At 46.8% G+C, this 19,189-nt stretch overlaps 1 protein-coding gene across 4 annotated transcripts in view; it reads right to left on the reverse strand.

The window, feature by feature from the left end:
- FAM193A (family with sequence similarity 193 member A) overlaps positions 1–19,189 on the reverse strand; it is a 182,061-nt gene that overhangs the window by 93,698 nt on the left and 69,174 nt on the right. For all 4 annotated transcript variants that reach the window (XM_028492429.2, XM_007105073.4, XM_028492427.2 and 1 more), the window contains exon 2: positions 4,503–4,748. In XM_028492429.2, the coding sequence (XP_028348230.1) occupies positions 4,503–4,610 (108 nt within the window). In that variant the 5' untranslated portion in view covers positions 4,611–4,748. The remainder of the gene's footprint in view (positions 1–4,502; positions 4,749–19,189) is intronic.

Here is a 19,189-nt window from a genome sequence, read left to right on the forward strand (position 1 = left end):
CCCAAGAACAAGAAACTGGGAGAACCACATGTCTCAACTTACTGACAGCGTCTGTCTGTAATTCGGGACCCTGTGGGGCTTGCCATCACCACCTTTCAGCACACTGAACAGAACAGAACATCTGTGGAGGGATAAACAAGAATCTGCCCATAGGCGAGCCTCTGGGAAGACAGAGAGGATGGCGAGGAGACAAAGGTAGAGGGATGGACCCGGCACCACTCTCTCTGTGCCCCGGAACTTCTACCAGAGGCACCACAGTGTTAACCAATCAAATACTACTGCGTGTGTGTGTGTGCGCACGCGCACACACACACACAGCAGTAATTAATTAAATAGACAAAGTGAAAGAGAGATTTTAAAAATTTTTTAAAAGTTCTTTGAAAAGACAAAATCAACACACTTCTAGAAAGACTGGTTAAAAAAAGAGAAAGAAAAAGCACAAATATGAGGAATGAAAAGAGCTGTATCTACAGGTACGGTAGGAATTGAAAACAGACCACCCACACACAACTTCATACCAAAAACTGACAATTTCTAAGAATATAATTTACCACGACTCACTCGAATAGAAATGGAAAACCTCTTATCACTTAAAGAAACTGAACCAGAAGTTTAAAAGTTACCCAGAGACATGCCTGTCTGTGAAGGGGGCAGGAGGAGAGAGCGACAGCAGGAGGGGGGCGAGGCCAGAGGCAGACGACTCTAGAGCATCTGCGCTCTGCTGGGCATGAGCCGGACAGGAGCAAAGAGAGGGAAAGAACAGCAAAAGCAACAAGGCCCTGGAGAGGATGGAGAGAGGTGGGCACCTGGGAGGCGACCTCCCTCGGCCACAGGGGTGGGAGACCAGCCAAGCAGGGCAAAGTGGGTGGGGGGTGTTTGGGAAGAGAGGAGAAGGAAGGGTGTGCTCCATCTCTGCATCTGGGGGCACAGTGACAAAGCCAGGGCGACACGCTGGACGCCCTTCCACGACCCGGCACCTCGCGGTCGGGAAGCAGTACCCCAGCGGTGCTTTTCTCCAGTCACGTTCTGCCGGGCAGGGGCAGCACTGAGCCAGGCCCCAGGCAAACAAGTTAGGCGGCTTTCCAAGAGAGAAATGACAGTGAGGTCAGAGGCACCTGACGGCGGGAAAGGGACAGAGGAGGTCCAGGAACTACGGCAATGGAGGACACGCAGGCAAGTGACCTAGAAAGACAGGATCCAGTCGGATGTGTGAACCGAAGTCCTCTTAGGTGTATGGGCAGGACAAGGTCTAGGCACAGAAGAAGAGGCCTCTGGAGAAATGGGCAGCATGGAGCTGGGAGGCACAGAGCAGGGAGGAACATCAGTGCCCCACCACGACTTCCAGTAACAGAATGCACATCTGCAAGAGAGCCATTCAGCGCCAGGTCCGCCGTCCGTGCGCAGAGCCCTGACCCCGATGATCAGCGACAGCAGGACAACACGCAGACTCACAACCCCGGGCCACCAGACAGCACGAAGGGCCAGCTGAACTGGACAAGCGTGACAGGCCATCTGGGGACCAGGCGAGGAAGGCAGGCAGCCACGAGTGGGTCAGAGGACACAGCTCAGCGCGTGGCAAGTTCTTAAAGGCTGGGTGTGGCCGGTGGACCTGCCGGGCCAGGCCCTTCTCTGGGAGCAAGCAGAAGCCTTCACTGCTGGGCTGGTGGGCGGTCTCCACCCGAAGCCCAGCCTGCTCCACCGAGAAGAGGGGACCGAGCCCTCCAGGAGACAGGCCCAGGACCCACACGGACGCAAGCACAGGCCACACCCCGAGGCCCCTCCGGATGCAGGCGGAGTCTGGCTGCCACGCGGCAGGGGCAGGGTCACCAGGAAGGCTGCACCCCGAAGCCCGGGCACAGGGCTGCCCGAGGTCCGGGCCGGACAGGGGAACCGAGGAAACACCGGGCAGGAGGCTCTCGCCGCCGGCACACAGCGCGGGCAGAGTGTGGAGAGAGACGGCCCTCCCGGGCCCCACCCCCGGCCCGCACAAGCAGAGGAGCAGCCGCCGCCAGAGGGACGAATCTGTGGGCCACAAGTGCAGAGCCACAGCGGCCCCAGGGCCCATCAGACTGCCCGACCAGGCCCCCTGCCTCTGCACGTGCTGCCTGGCTCTGCCCCCAGCAAGAGCAAGGAGCAACAACACTGAAGGAAGAAGCAACAGCAACACTACACAAACTCTTCCAGAAAAGAGGAGGAGCAGGAACACATCTCAACTCACTTTACGAGGCCCTGAAAGACATAAAAGACAAGAAGACTTTAATGAGCCTCCATGAGCAGACCCTCTTCACAAGCACAGATGCAAAGTTCTCAAGCAAACGTGAGCAAATCGCTCCAGTGACATGTAAAAAGCATGTCCACGGAAAGACATGTACAAGAACGTTCACAACAGCTTGACGCAGAACAGTCCAAATCTGGAAACAACAGAAACATCCGTCAACGGTGAACAGGTAAACAAACTGTGGTACCGCTCTACAATTTACTCAGTGATCAAAAGGAGCAAACTGCTGACGCACAAGGCTCAAAGCACGACACCAAGTTAAAGAAGTCTGGGTGACGCTCCAGACAGAGCAAATCCGTGGGGACAGAAATCACGTCCGTGGTTATTACGAGGGGTTGGGAGGAGGGGAAGGGTTGCCTACCAAGGTGAACAAGGGAACACTTGGGGGTTCTGTATCTTAACCGTGGTAGTGGTTTTTACAGAACTGTATAAATCTGTCAAAACTCAGTGAACTATATACACTCTAAAATGAGCGAATTTTACTAGATGTAAATTACATCTCGTTATTTTAAAAAGTTCAGCAATTTTAACCAGCTTGAGCAAAGAGGCCAACTGTACAAAAGCAACAGAAGGTTTAAGTCTACAAACATAGGTCAACATTATACCTCTGTGGTCCCTGGGGTCACTTTTTTGATGAGGAGAGAAAACCTCGTGTGTCGATCCATTATCCAGGACAAACTGGGAGTCAGGAAATGAGACTGCCCTCGTGGCAAGACTAGTTATGGGAAATGACAGGCATTTTCACTTGCCTCCAAAACCAGGATGAGCAACAGCAACCCTCCTCCCAAAGGCACAGTCAGGCCAAAACACGAGAGCAGGACTGGACACAGGAAGAAAAGACAGTAAAATTTAGGAAGCAAAGGAAATGCGTTAGCCACGGGGAAGACTTAAGAATGCTGACTGGAAGTGAACAGGGAACAAATGAATGTCAGTAAGCTAAACAGCCTTCCATCAAAAAATGGAAAAAAGACCAAATACTTTAAGTGGACACAGAAAGAAAACAAAAGTAAAATAAAATGATAAAAGCACAAAGATCTGAGGGTGAAAAAACTTAAGATCGACTATGCCATCTTTTTGATCCTTAATTCCAGATTTATCCATTTCTTTGTTCATTCGTTTATTTACTCATCAATTCAAATATTTGGGGTACCTAAAATATGCCAGGCTAGCACTGTTCTTGGTAAGAAAATACACAAGAAGAGCTGCCCTCTTGGAGTGTATAGTCCAATGAAGGAAAAAGACAAACAAAATGAGTAAGTAAAATACACAGTATATTAGAAAGAAGTGCTAAGGAGGAGAACAGAGCAGGAAAAGGGGTGTGTGGGAAGAGGCTGAGTGAGAAGTAAATTTCTATGTTGATAAACAACAGATTTTGAGTTTTAGCTACTAAAGCACTACTATAGAAACTGGCACATGAGCTGGGGTGCTGCCTTCAAGGAAACCCTAAAACAGAAGTCACTGGCTCAGTGGCGGGCAGCAAGGAGGCTCAGGTGAAGGGGCAGCAAACTGTTGGCGACCAGTGTGGAAAGCAGCCCCGGGTCAGGAAACAGAATGTGGAGCTGAGTGCTGCTGTCATCGGCCACGTGCAGAGTGGCATTAGCAGAAAGACAACAGCTCAGAAAACAATCATCAAGCAGAAATCAAAGGAACAGAAGAGCCCTAGAATGTGGGGCCTCAAATGGCTGCAAAAGCCAACTCCTTCCAGAACCCAAAGAGCAGGTTTGAAAGCCCTTTCGGAACCAGGGCCCATGAAGACACCGTCTGGGCTAAAGATCCTGATGTTCTCAAGAAGGCCTCGTTTAGCTGAGGCATGAAATCAAGGGAAAAAAGGGGAGGGGGCGGGGGGGCGGGGAGTCCGACTTGAGAATTGCATCTGGGAAAGAACTGCAGTCGAGTTACCAGCACATGGAATTGTCTAGAACTAATAAGCACACGAACGCCTCTAGCTTTTCACCAAACTACACTGACAAAGACATCCTGAGACCAGACTTAAAAATTTAGCCAAAACCCACCCTTCGGGCCCCCCAAGCTTGCTGACGGAGCTGTCTGACCAAGGAGGGCAGGGCCCTTCCTACTGACTACAGGTGTCATCAGGAAAGGTGGCGGGGACCCCAGCCGTTGGAGCCAGGGATGAGGAGATGGCGCAGGAGGGAGTTCCTTCCAGAAAGCAGACCCAAATGAGTCATCTCACCGCCCAGTTAGCTCCTCTGAGCCGGGCACTCACCGCCGGCTGGTCGAGGCTGCTGTGCCGCTCCTCCTTCTCCACGGTGCGCCGGCAGTCCGGGCACACCCACAGAGGCAGGTGCAGCACGCTGTTGCCCTTGGGCGCCATGGACAGGGCCAGCTTGCTTGCAGTCTTTACTCCACTCTCTAAGAACGAAGAGTCTTTCCGCTCGCCTCTGCACAGAAGACAGTAATCCCCAGCGGGGTAGGGCGGTGTTCTATGATTCACGCCAAAATTAAAAGGAGTCTGGAACAGAAAAAAAAATTTGTATTTTCAAAACATGAGCCCAAGGGTAGCCTGCACCGTAGAGAAATCATCCTGAAAATCCTGAAGATAGGTTCGAGAGAGGGACACCTGGGCAACAGGTGAGCAGGGAAGCCAGAGTACACATGGGATGGAGCTGTCAGGACCCCCAGGCCTCTCTCCCATCAGCAGTGCCCCTACTGTGAACCCATCAGGTGGGAAGGTGCACCAGGACCCATGCCAAGCCTGTTCTGGCTGGAACGCTGCCCAGATGCTCCCCCAGCCCTGCCCAGCCAGCAGGCCAGCTCTTCCCTCAGCCCATGGCTCTCTGTCTTCCTGTACCCAGGCTTGCACAGGCCATTGGCTGTGCTTGTTCCCTGGACTACGTATAAGCATGTACACGACTGGTGCCACAGCTGACAGAGTGCTCTCAAATGGGCCCCAGGCTCCATTATCAAAGCCTGGAATGACCAGGTATCAGGTGCTTAAACAAGGGGGCTGAATGGATAAAGGAATAAATGAGTGATTAAAAGAATGAATAACGGGACTTCCCTGGTGGCGCAGTGCTTAGGAAACCGCCTGCCAAAGCAGGGGACACAAGTTCGATCCCCGGTCCAGGAAGATCCCACATGCCACGGAGCAACTGAGCCCGTGCGTGCCACAACTACTGAGCCTGCGTGCCCTAGAGCCCACGTGCCGCAACTACTGAACCCGTGTGCTGCCAACTACCGAGGCCTGCGAGCCTGGAGCCCGTGCTCCGCAACAAGAGAAGCCACTGCAATGAGAAGCCCGCGCGCTGCAATGAGGAGTGGCCCCCGCTCGCTGCAACTAGAGAGAGCCCGCGCGCAGCAAGAAAGACCCAACACAGCCAAACATAAATAAAATTAAAAAAAAAAAAAAGAATGAGTGACAGTACCACTAAGACACAAAAGACTTGCACGTATATTCTTACCTGCTTTCATAAACCAGTGATCAAAACTGCTTACACCTGTCACATCCACAGGGCTCCCCGAATTTAACCAAACCCAGCTCAGCAGCCATCTGAATGTCTGGGGTGCAAGGGAAGAGAACTGAGTACTATCTCCCATGGAAGGAGCTGTCTTTCTCTGTCCCAACAAATCCAAGAAGCCTGTCACTGACAGAACAGCCACAGCCTTCAAACCTCTCTAGGCTGCCTTGCTTACCCAGAGCAGGGGATGATGGGCCCCAAGGTTAGAAAGGTCGCCGAGCAGAAATCATAACGTTAAGAGCCAGAACTGTCCTGCGAGCACCCAGTTCATTATCCACTCATCTGTCTGTCTGTGTGTCCACCCGTCCATCCATCCAGTGTTTACCGGAAGCCCACCGCGTGCCAAGGCACTGGCGACACAGTGGTGAATAAAACAAAAATCCCTGCCGTTAGGGGGGTAATTCTTGTCAAACACAAAGACAAAGTAAAAAATACAGAACATTAGACAATGGTAACTGAGAAGGAGAGAAAGTGCAAGAAAAAGTGTCTGGGGCCGGGGACGATACCCTTCATTCACCGTGGCCATCAAGGGCCTCCTCGAGGAGACGTCTGAAGTGCGGGACTGGTGGAAGCCGCACAGACACCTGAGAGCAAGCGCAGGGCCCCGGGGCAGAGATGGAGGGGAAGGGGGCAGGGAGTCAGGCATGGCCTGGCCTCACTCGTGTCCTAACGGGGAGACAGGATGCGCGTGGAGAAGAGATGCGATGGCAGAAAGGAAGGGGCCCAGGAGACCGGGGTGAAGCCACTGTGAAGGCAGAGCCCACAGGACGGCCGAGGAGCCCGACGTCGGGGGAGAGGAGAGAGGCCGGACAGCGCACGGATTGTGGGCTGCGCGTGTGGAACAGCTCCGAGGTGAGGAGGACCTCGGCCGCAGGTATTTGAAACAGACTGCATGCCAGGCATCCTTACAGGTCAGGTGAGTGGGTCCTGCTGGTCCCAGAGGGACACCAGACAAGCACAGACAGAACCAGCCAAGGTCCCGTGGCAGTCAGCACTCCTCCACCAAGACGAAGAAATGAAGTCTCCAAGGGTGCAGAGTGGGGTCAGCAGGAGAGCATGGCTTCAGTGAGAGCCAAGCTAAGCTGAGACCCAAGCGCTAAGGAAAAACAAACGGGAAACGGCCGCACGAAGATCCTGGAGAGGAGCACTGGTGCAGGAGAACAGCTGCGAATGCGGGCCTGTCCGGGGCAGGACGACGGCCGGAGGCTGAAGCTCGGGCCCTGTGAGGGGCTGAAGGTTGCTCAGAAGGGGAGAGCGTGACCCAATTTTCATCTTACAGGGAAAACCTGTTGTGTGAACAACGGACCCTGGGGAGGTGACCACACGTGAGGCAGTTCCAGGTGCAGGCGGCCCTGGAAGAGCAGAGCTGTCGGACTCGGGGGCTCGCCCGCCCGGGCAGTGGACCCACCAGCAACGCGGGACAGGCGGCAGCAGTGGAAGGAGCAAGGGTTGGCTTTGCCTGCCGTGCGGTCAGAGTGTGCATCAGCCACCCAGACAACGTGGCGCACGCCACCCGCTGGGGTAGCCACCGGAGGGGTGCGGCTGCATATGCAATTTGGGGTCTGTAAAGCCAGAGCCAGACGGGATGATCCACGGAGGGCGTGCAGCCAGTGTCCTGAACAGAGGTCAAACTTCTCGATGCTTGACCACTATGCTCAAGAAGGAAGTGAGTCCTCTCAGGGAGGTGAAGCTCTACTCTGCGAACCTCTTTCAGACAAAGCAAGTGACGCACTCACACGACAGCAAAGCCTGACTACACCTCGAGCTAACCACATACTAGTGCTTTTGCCACACGGTCACTCTCCCGTGATTAAACGTGAGGGACAGATAGAAGTCCCATTGGTTCTCGTAAAAACATTTTACAGCTGCACTGAAGTATAACTGAGGAACGATAAGCTGAAAAGATCTAAAGTATGGGACGTGAATAGTTCGGACACGTGAACACACACGTGAAACCATGCAACAACCAAGTTAATAGACATCGTCCTAACCCCCAAGGTTCCAGGAGGCCCTCTGCTCCCTCTTTCTCCCCGCTGCCTCCTCCCCCCACCCTTCAGAGGCCACCACTGGACTGAGTTCTGTCTCTGCAGATTACTGGGCAACTTCTAGAATCGTTTATAAATGATGTCACACAACAAATTCTCTTCTGTCTGGCTTCTTTCACTGAGTATCATTACCTGGAGATGATTCCATTCACAAGTCTGTTCTTTTTTAGTCCTGAGTGGCAGTCCATTGTGTGGCTGAGCCACAACTTGCTCATCCATTCCCCGCCCCCCGCTTAATTTTTATTTATTTATTTATTTTGCTTACCCATTCTGCTGTTTGGAAGCATTCAGGTTATTCCCAGTTTTCAGCTATTACAAATAATAGTGGCTATGAACATTCATGTATAAATCTTGCTGTGAACACATGTTTTTGTTTCTCTTGCATAAATACCAAGGAATAGAATGACTGGGTTGTCTAACTTTTAAGAAAATGCCAGGACTTCCCTGGCAGTGCAGTGGTTAGGACTCCGTGCTTTCACTGCCAAGGGCCTGGGTTCAATCCCTGGTCGGGGAACTGAGATCCCACATGCCACGTGGCACAGCCAAAAAAAAAAAAAAAAAAAAAAAAAAGAAGAAGAAGAAGAAACTGCTACATCCTCATCAATAAGTTTTTAAATTGTAGCCACTGTAATGAGTGTATAGTATTGTCTCAATGTGGTTAGACCCCACATGCCACGGGGCACCGCAAAAAAAAAAAAAAAAAAAAAAAAGAAGAAGAAGAAGAAACTGCTACATCCTCATCAATAAGTTTTTAAATTGTAGCCACTGTAATGAGTGTATAGTATTGTCTCAATGTGGTTTCCCTAATAATACGTTAAAATATCTTTTCACAGGCTTATGCAGTATCTAATCAAACTTTTGGCCTGGCTCAAGGTTTATGAATTTTATTATTCTTAAAATAATCAGCTTTTGGTTTCATGGATTTTTCCATATTAAAAATTTTTCTTTCATTGACTTTTGCTTTTATGTTATTATTTCATTTCTTTGAGTTACTTTGGGTATAAGTGGCTCCTTCATCTTCTATTTTCTTAAGGTGGAAGCACAGGTCATCAAGCCCTTTCTCTTGCATAAAAAGGTGGTTAATGCTGTAAACTTACCTAGTAAGCACTGCTTTGGCAGCATTTTACAAGTTCTGATGTGTTGTGTTCTCATTCTCATTCAGTTCAAAATACTTTCTAATTTCCCTCTTGATTTCTTCTTTGACTCATAGGTTGTTTAAAGTGTGGTTTAGTTTCCAAATATTCGTAGTTTTCTAAATATCTTTCTGCTACTGATTTTTTCAAATATAATTCCACTGCAGTCAGAGAGGATATTTTGTACTATTTTAATTATACCAAATTTATCAATACTTTTTTATGGCCCAGAATATGGTCTATTTTAGTAAATGTTCAATGTTTACTTAAAAGAATGTGTAAGTATGCTGCTGTTGTTGGGTAGAGTGTACTATAAATGTCTGTTTGGTCACGTTGGCCAATGGTGTCATTCAAGTCTTCTATAACTTCACTGATTTTCTATTTACCTTTTCTATCAATTATTGAGAGAGATATTAAAATCTCCAAACACAATTATGATTTGTCTATTTTTCCTTGAAGTTCTATCAATTTTTCCTCCATATATTGTGAAGCTTCGTTATTAGGTGCAAAAATGTTCAGTACTGGGCTTCCCTGGTGCCACAGTGGTTGAGAATCCGCCTGTCGATGCAGGGGACATGGGTTCGTGCCCCGGTCCGGGAAGATCCCACATGCCGCGGAGCAGCTGAGCCCGTGAGCCATGGCCGCTGAGCCTGTGCATCTGGAGCCTGTGCTCCACAACAGGAGAGGCCACAACAGTGAGAGGCCCGCATACCACCAAAAAAAAAATGTCCAGGACTGTTATGTCCTCTTGACGAACTGACCCCTGTATCAGTATGACGTGACTGTTTTTACCCCAGTAACATTCTTTATTCTTTGCTCCTGTATTGATTTGTCTGACACTAGTATGGCCACTCCAGCTTTCTTTTCACATAAGCAATGCATATCTTTCTTTATAACCTTTTTTTTTTTTTTTTTTTTTTTTGGCTGCACCACAGGGCATGCGGGATCTTAGTTCCCCGACCAGGGATCAAACCCGTGCCCCCTGCAATGGAAGCTTGGAGTCTTAACCACTGGACCGCCAGGGAAGTCTATCTATGACTTCACTTTTAGCTTACCTGAGTCTTTATATTTAAAGCAAGTTACCTGCAGAAAGCATACAGTTGTGTCTTGTTTTTGCTCCAATCTCACAATCTTTTAAAACTGGGATATTTAGACCATTTACGTTAAATACAATTATTGATACGACTGGGTTTTTTAAATCTACCATCTTATTCTTTATTTTCCCATTGATTCATTTTTTTGTTTCCTTTTTCTTCTTTAGCCTTAAAAATTTGAATAATTTTTTGTGATCCTATTTTATCTCTTTTGTTGGCTTGTGAGCTATACCTCTTTTCTTTTTGAATTGGCTGCTTTAGTGTGTACAGTATACATTTTACCTTGTCACAATCAACAATCAAATAAAACTTTATTACAAAATGTATAATCACCTTATGTTTCCCATCTCCTAGTCTTCTTTATGCTATTGTTGTCATACCTTTTACCTCTACCTAAAAGCCCCATAACTCACTGTTATTTTTGCTCCAGACAGAAAATTATATTTTAAAGTAATTTAAAAAAAAAAACATTTACCCGTATATTTACAATTTCCAGTGCTCTTCATTTGTTTGTAAAGATTCAGATTTCCATCTGGTGTCATTTTTCTTCTGCCTGAGGCCTTCCTTTAACATTTCCTGTGATGAAGATCCCCTGGTCATGAATTCTTTCAGCTATTTATATATGAAAAGTCTTGATCTCATTTTCTTTTTTTTTTTTCATTTTCATTTTTGAAACATTTTTGCTGGTTTAGAATTCTAGGTTATGTTCTTCTTCCTTTTACTATGTTAAAGGCTGTCCTCCTTTTATCCTCTGGCTTGTACTATTTCCCATGAGAAGTCTGCTATTAGTCTTACCCTTGAAGTTTTCTTTTAATCACTATTTTCAGCATTATAAAATTATGATGTGACTGGGTGCAGTTTTCTTCATGTTTCTTGTGCTTGAGGCTTTTTGAACTTCTTGGATTTGTGGCTTAAGCGTTTTCATCAAACTTGAACATTTTTCAGCCATTATTCCTTTAAATATATAAATTTTTATTCCTCATCCCCACTCTTTTTCTTTCTTTCTTTCTTTCAACATACATATAGTATGCTGTTTGAAGTTGTTTCACAACTCACTGATGCTCTGTTCTTTTTAATTTTTAAAAAATTTCAATCTTCAACTCCCTCATGGTTCTTTTTGGGTAGTTTCTATTGCTAGCTCTTCAAATTCACTAATCTTTTTTTCTGCAGTGTCTAATCTGTTGCTAATCTTCACATAATGTATTTTTTATCACAGACTGTAGTTTGCAACTCAAGATGTTCATCTGGGTTTTCTTATATTCTATGTTTCTTCTTAACACACTCATGCTTTCCTCTATCTTCTTGAATGTGGAGAACATTCAATAGCAATATAGCAATAACAACTGTCCTTATCTAGTAATTCTATCATATGTGTCATTTCTGAGTCTGTTTCTCTTAATTGATTTTGCTCCTCATTGTGGACTAGACTATATTTGCTTGCTTCTTTCTTTGCCTGGTGATATTTTTTTTTTTTTTTTTTGCTGTACACAGGCCTCTCACTGTTGTGGCCTCTCCCGTTGCGGAGCACAGGCTCTGGACGCGCAGGCTCAGCGGCCACGGCTCACGGGCCCAGCCGCTCCGCGGCATGTGGGAGCTTCCCAGACCGGGGCACGAACCCGTGTCCCCTGCATCGGCAGGCGGATTCTCAACCACTGCGCCACCAGGGAAGCCCTGCCTGGTGATTTTTGACTAGATAACAGTTTTACCCTGTTAGGTGTTAGGTATTATTTTATTCCTTCAAATATTTCTGAGCTTTGTTGTGGGCCATGGTTAGGTTATTTGGGAAGAGTCTGGTTCTTTGAAGGCTCACTTGTAAGCTTTGGGAAGCAGGATCAGAGCACCTGTAATCTTCCCCACTATTGAGGCAATACCATTGGGAGCGCACACTGACTGCTCGGAACACTAACTATTTGGGGCCCTATATGAGCTCCAAGGATTGTTCTCCTACTCACTCCCCGGGTTCTCTTCTTGTGCTGAGTTTCCACATATGCATGTCCTCATCAGTACCCACATGAAGATTTGAGGGGAACCCCGTGTGTCTCCAGAGCTCTATTACTCTCTCTGCAGCTCTCTCTCCTCTCTGGTACTCTGCCCTGCAGATTCACTTTGGCCTCCCCAAATTCTCAACTCGGTCTCCTCAACTCTGTTTGGGCTACTCCTCCTTCCTCTTTGAACCATGGCCTGCAAACCCTTTCCAGGTAGTAAGTTTGGCCAATCCTAGGGCTCACCTAGCTTATCTTCACTCAGGGATCATGGTCCTGCATTGCCTATTGTCCAATGTTGGAAAACTGGGATGTTTATGTCCTTCATTTAGTTAAGGTAGGAGGATAAATCCAATCCAATTACACTGATCAAAATATCAATTAAAAAAAATGTACCAGAATGAACATAACCAAACAAGCGCTTTCCCCCAAATCCTACAGACACAGAGAAAATATATTTATACAAATATATAAAATGTATACATATTAAAGTAAGGGACTAAGGTAACCAAGAAATTTTTCCCTAAGAGCATATACATATTCCTAAAATGGTCATACTGCTGAAAAAACTTGAAAATACACTACAACTGAGTCCCTACACCTACGGTGTAAAATATTTTACCTTTTCTGAGTAAATTGATTTTCTACTCTCAGGTAAAAGCTATCATTTGTGGCCAGCATTTGTGTGTACCAAATCACAAGTATTCACTTTCTTACTAACCTTATACTCCAGCTCTGAAAGTAATTTCCAAAAGAAATTCCAAATTCAACATGAAAAACTCAGACTTACTCTTTAAAGACCTTACAGGTAAACTTCTTATAGACAAAAAGAAAACATGGCAGGGCTTCCCTGGTGGCGCAGTGGTTGCGCGTCCGCCTGCCGATGCAGGGGAACCGGGTTCGCGCCCCGGTCCGGGAGGATCCCACGTGCGGCGGAGCGGCTGGGCCCGTGGGCCATGGCCGCTGAGCCTGCGCGTCCGGAGCCTGTGCTCCGCAACGGGAGAGGCCACAGCGGGGAGAGGCCCGCGTACCACAAAAAAAAAAAAAAAGAAAAAAAGAAAACATGGCATTTTAGGGCATTAAAGACACTAAAAAGCCACAGCTTCGCAGGTGATAATGGCACATCTCAGATCACACAGCCAGTGAGGGCTAAAGCCAGGGCTCTCCCGTACACAACACACAAATGTGCCTGTTTTCATTGCATTATCATCTCCTGCCTAGAACACGACATGATTATCTCCTCCTGACTGGTCCCCAGCCTGCAGGTCTGTCTGCCTTCCACACATCCTTTGCCCCTTGCAGAGTCACCTTACACACTGCACATGTGACCAGAACATTCCTCTGCTTTGAACCCTCCAGCAGCTCCTACCGCTGAAAAGGATCAAATATGATCACTGAGTCTCTGCCTCATTACCCAGATAAAATTCCTTCCAATTCTACCGGGTGGGCCAAAAGGTTACTTCACTTTTTTCCGTAAGATGGCTCTAGTAGCACTTAGTTGTCTTTAACTTCATTCGAAACATTGTTAGACTCTATGTGACAGCTGTCATATCAGCATGCATTTTTAAAAAAAGACTTATCAAAACTGGTGAATTTTTGTGTAGCTATTTTAATATTGAAGATGAAAGAAAAAAGCAACATTTTTGGCATATTATGCTTTATTATTTCAAGAAAGGTAAAAACGCCAACTGAAACGCAAAAAAAGATTTGTGCGGTGTATGGAGAAGGTGCTGTGACTGACCAAACGTGTCAAAGTGGTCTGCGAAGTTTCACGCTAGAGATTTCTCACTGGACGATGCTCCACGGTCAGGTAGACCAGTTGAAGTTGACAGCGATCAAATCGAAACATGAACTGAGAACAATCAACATTACACCATGTGCGTGACAGCCGACATACTCAAAATATCCAAATCAAGCACTGAAAATCACCTGCACCAGCTTGGTTATGTTCATCACTTTGATGTGATGTTTGGGTTCCACATAAGTTAAGCAAAAAAACCCTTCTTGACAGTATTTCCACATGCGATTCTCTACTTAAACATAATGAAAATGTTCCATTTTTAAAACAAATTGTGACAGGTGATGAAAAGTGGACAGCGTACAATAACGTGGTACGGAAGAGATGGTGGGCGATCGAAATGAACCACCACCAACCACACCAAAGGCCGGTCTTCATCCAAAGAAGGTGATGTTGTGTATATGGTGGGATTGGAAGGTTGTCCTCTATTATGAGCTCCTTCTGGAAAACCAAACGGTTAATTCCAAGGAGTACTGCTCCCACTTAGACCAACTGAAAACAGCACTCGATGAAAAGCATCCAGAATTAGTCAACAGAAAACGCATAATCTTTCATCAGGGTAATGCAAGACCGCATGTTCCTTTGATGACCAGGCAAAAACTGTTACAGCTTGACTGGGAAGTTCTGATTCATCCGCCTTACTCACCAGACATTGCACCTTCAGATTTCCATTTATTTTGGTCTCTACAAAATTCTCTTAATGGAAAAAATTTCAATTCCCTGGAAGACTAAAAGGTACCTGGAACAGTTCTTTGCTCAAAATGATAAAAAGTTTTGGGAAGATGGAATTATGAAGTTGCCTGAAAAATGGCAGAAGGTAGTGGAACAAAAGGGTGAATACGTTGTTCAATAAAGTTCTTGGTGAAAATGAAAAACGTGTCTCTTGTTTTTTTTTTTTTAATTCATTTTATTTTTGGCTGTGTTGGGTCTTCGCTGCCGCACATGGGCTTCCTCTAGTTGCGGTGAGCGGGGGCTACTCTTCGTTGCATCGCATGGGCTTCTCATTGCGGTGGCTTCTCTAGTTGCGGAGCACGGGCTCTAGGCACGCAGGCTTCAGTAGCTGTGGCTCGCGGGCTCTAGAGCATAGGGTCAGTAGTTGTGGTGCACAGGCTTAGCTTCTCATTGCGGTGGCTTCTCTAGTTGCGGAGCACGGGCTCTAGGCACGCAGGCTTCAGTAGCTGTGGCTCGCGGGCTCTAGAGCATAGGCTCAGTAGTTGTGGCGCACGGGCTTAGTTGCTCCACGGTATGTGGGATCTTCCCGGACCGGGTATCAAACCCGTGTCCCCTACATTGGCAGGCAGATTCTTATCCACTGCGCCACCAGGGAAGCCCTCTTGTTTTTACTTAAAAACCAAAGTCACTTTTTGGCCAACCCAATACACCCCTGCCCCATTCAACTATGGGGCTTTAGTACATGCCATTTCCCATCCCAAAACACCAATCCCCCCTCCTTTAACCAGGCAACTGTTAGGCATCCTTTCGAACCCCACTGTGGTATCCTTTTTCTGTGAATCCCAGTCTCCTCCAACATGCTCCCTCCTCAGCCAATACAAGCCACCACATAGCTAATCACTCCAACTCCTGTAAACCTTTATACTTACACAGGTTTTCTTATACTTTCACATGTCCATCTTCTCATTAGACATTAAGTCCCATAAAGCACCCAGAATACAGAAGGCATCTAATAAATACTCACTGAAGGAACTGAAACTACTCCAAATCAGTAATTCACATTTTGTCTTCCCTATTTCAACTACAATTTTTCTTTCCTTATTTCACACACAATCTTTTATTAGCTGCCTGTGCTGAAGTCCAGCGATGACTCCATGTGTGGTCAATCCTTTCTGCTGCTTTCCTGAACTCAGCTTCCCCAAAGCACATGCAAATGCCCTGAGCAAGTGGCACTGCTTGGGAAATAATTACTAACATTAATACTTAAGTTCCCTTCTAACTGGTTACAAAAAAACTGTTAACAGAATCATACCATGAGTTAGGTGCAAAATTCCCTGAAGTATTTAATGCTTTGTAATTTATAATTTATGCAATCTTACAGAGTAAATATTTAGCAATTTATAGATTTCAAAGTTGTTCCCTTTAAATTCAATAAAATTCAATAAACATTAACTATCGACTCCATATTATTACATTATTATAGCATCCTTCTTATAGTTAATGTGAAAATGAGTTTTCTTTAGGATTTTTCATTTCAGTTTTTATGTTAAAAAAAAAAATACAGAAAGCCTAGAGAAAACTGCAACCATTTTTTCTTACTGCTGCAAGTTAACTTCCTGAATTGGCCCAGCTATTAACCACCAGTGGGTCTACAGAAGTAAAAAGGGTGGTTCTGTGAACTAATGAGGAAAAGTGGTATTTGCTATCTGCCAGAACCACGGTTATAGAAAATGATTTTATGCATGTAACTGTTATTAACATGGCTTTCCTTTACAAATGTAGTTATGTTTAAGTCTAGTAAACAATATAATTACTGTTATTTATTTTTTTTTTTTTTAAAGAATGAGAATGGATCGTTTTTATTTTATTTTTTGGCTGCGGGACATGTGGGATCTTAGTTCCCTGACCTGCATCCCCTGCATTGGCCCACCAGGGAAGTCCCTACTGTATGTTTTGACGCTACTTATCTGGAAGAAAATAAATGTCTAAGTAAGCCTCAGGATGCCAGGACAAGTTTAGCATCACTCACTGCTCCTTCATCTGACGGCTCAGCAATTCACCCATTCAAATATGTACAAAATACTTCAGGTCGCTGCATTCAAGTTCTACATGGCAAAAGAGAAACGTAACTTGAATTTATTAATAGCAGCAAATCAGACAGTTAAAAGACTTACAGCTCTGGAAATATGCATTTCTTACATTTCTCTTCACCAATCCTTAAAATACAACTAATCTACTACAGTCAAATGAAAAATTGATTATCAGAGTACTACTAACTTCTCAGACTGCAGTCTGCATCCCCTTATAAATCTGAAGGTACCTGAAAATCACAGCAGCCAGTCATTTTGTATAGGATGTTAACAGTCTTTACAACAATACATCAGAAGGGAGGGGAAAAAAAACACACAGATAGAACAGAGACTGGGGAAGGCTTCTGGTCTGTCCCTAAATGGGTCAGCCATGTTTGGAAACTGAGTGACCTGGAGTAATTCCAAAGGTAGCCACTCACACATTGGTGAAGCCCAGACATCAACACGGCCCTGCTGACATGAGCAGAGAGGCAGGGCCGGTCCCCTTCATCCACCCCTCCCCACCACCCCTCACTTGGCCACAGGGAGGCAGCTGGCTCAAGGACAAGCAAACCAGAGGCTGGCCAGGGACCTTAAGTACTGATGCCCACAGATGGTGCCTGCTTTTTGCAGGACCCTCTACTCCCGTAATACAGAATTGATAATGCTGAGTCAGCCTGCAGGGTTGTTACTAAAATTGTTATGGTCCAGGGACTTCCCTGGTGGCACACTGGTTCAGACTGTGCACTCCCAATGCAGGGGGCCCGGGTTCAATCCCTAGTCAGGGAACTAGATCCCACATGCCGCAACTAAAGATCCCACATGCTACAACGAAGATCCCGAGTGCCACAACTAAGACCCAGAGCAGCCAAATAAATAAATAAATTCAAAAAACCGTTATGGTCCAAAATATTCACAAGGCTGGGAGATGAGTTAGGGCAAGGGGCACAGGAACTGCCATCAGAGGGTTAAGAGTGTTAAGGGAACAGGGAGGGGTGCCTTTGGGCAGGAGCTGGAGAGAATGGGGAGCAAAGATGCAGACACCCAGCTCGGAGAAGGTGGAGCAGAGACTTACACATGAACCACACACAGGGCGCACACGTGGGCAGCAAGAGTAGGTGGGCTGGGTCTGGGCCCCCATACAGACCGGGTGTGTCTGCTTCAACAGGGGATCCTAGCCAGGTGAGTAGGCGCCTGCCAAAACATTTGGTCTCCTCCAGTTTCAGAACAAGGGGAAACTCTGAAAACATTTACTGAAGATTACAAGGACTCCTGGTGCTAGAGAGAGTGAAGGAAGATGAGTATACGCCATGCAGCTGATGGTGGCATGAAGGCGCAACAACCTTTCTGGAAACACCGCTGGGCAGTATGCCTCCACAGGTTCCCAGCCGCCCACCTGCACCTGTGCCCTCAGGCAGGCCTACGCTACACGGGCCTCCTCATCCAGGGGAAGCTTTCGCTCAGGCACCAGACCCTGCCGGCGGCCTGAGGACTCTGTTCCACTAGTCGTCCCCTCTCTTTTTTAAATCATCGATTTCTCCTTCTTTCCTGCATCGTTCCCATTAGGATAAACAAAACACCCTCCTCTTAACCTCACTTCCACCGCCGGCTACTAACTGCCTATCTTTTCCTTCCTTTTCAGGAAAACTCCTCCAGAGCTCTCCACCCCAGCTCTGTCTAAGAGAAATATATGCAAGTCACCAACATGAGCCATGTATAAGCTAAAAACAACAACACAGGTAAATACAACAAGGTGATAACACTCCACACTCGTCAGTACGGCCACAATCCACGACACTGACGGCGCCACCTGCTGGCGAGGATGTGGAGAAGCAGGAACCCTCGTCACCGCCAGTGGGAACGCCGCATGGTGCAGCCACACTGGAGGACAGCTTGGTGGTTTCTCACAAAACTGAACATACTCTCACCATACAACCCTGCACTTGTGCTCCTCAGAATTTACCCAAATGAAATGAAAACTTGCATCCACACCAAAACCTGCACACAGGTGTTGGTAACAGTTTTACTCACAGTCGCCGGAACTTGGAAGCCACCCAGGTGTCCCTCAGAAGGTGAATGGATACATAAAGTGTGGTACCTCCACATAACGGAATAGTACTCAGTGCTGAAGAGAAATGAGCTATCAAGCCATGAAAAGACATGGAGGAACCTTCAATGCATATCACTAAGTGAAAGAAGCCAATCTGAAAAGGCTACAGACTGTATGATTCCAACTATATGACATTCTGGAAAAGTCAAAACTATGGAGACTGTGAAAAGATAAGTGGTCGGCAGGGATTGCGGGGGAGAGAAGGTGCATAGGCAGAACACAGAGGTTTTTGAGGGCAGTGAAACAACTCTGTGTGACACTATAAAGATGGACACATGGAAAATCTGGACTTTGGGTGATGATGATGTGCTGGTGTAGGTTCACTGACTGTGACAAACCATGGTGGGGACACTGACACTGAGAGGCTGTGCATGTGTGAGGATATATGGGAACTTTCTGTGCTTCCTGCTCAATTTTTCTGTGAACCTGAAACCTCTCTAAAAAAAAAAAAAAAAAGTCGGGCTTCCCTGGTGGCGCAGTGGTTGAGAGTCCGCCTGCCGATGCAGGGGACGCGGGTTCGTGCCCCGGTCCG

The sequence above is a fragment of the Physeter macrocephalus genome, chromosome 7, assembly GCF_002837175.3.
Source record: "Physeter macrocephalus isolate SW-GA chromosome 7, ASM283717v5, whole genome shotgun sequence".
Classification (NCBI taxonomy): Eukaryota; Metazoa; Chordata; class Mammalia; order Artiodactyla; family Physeteridae; genus Physeter; species Physeter macrocephalus.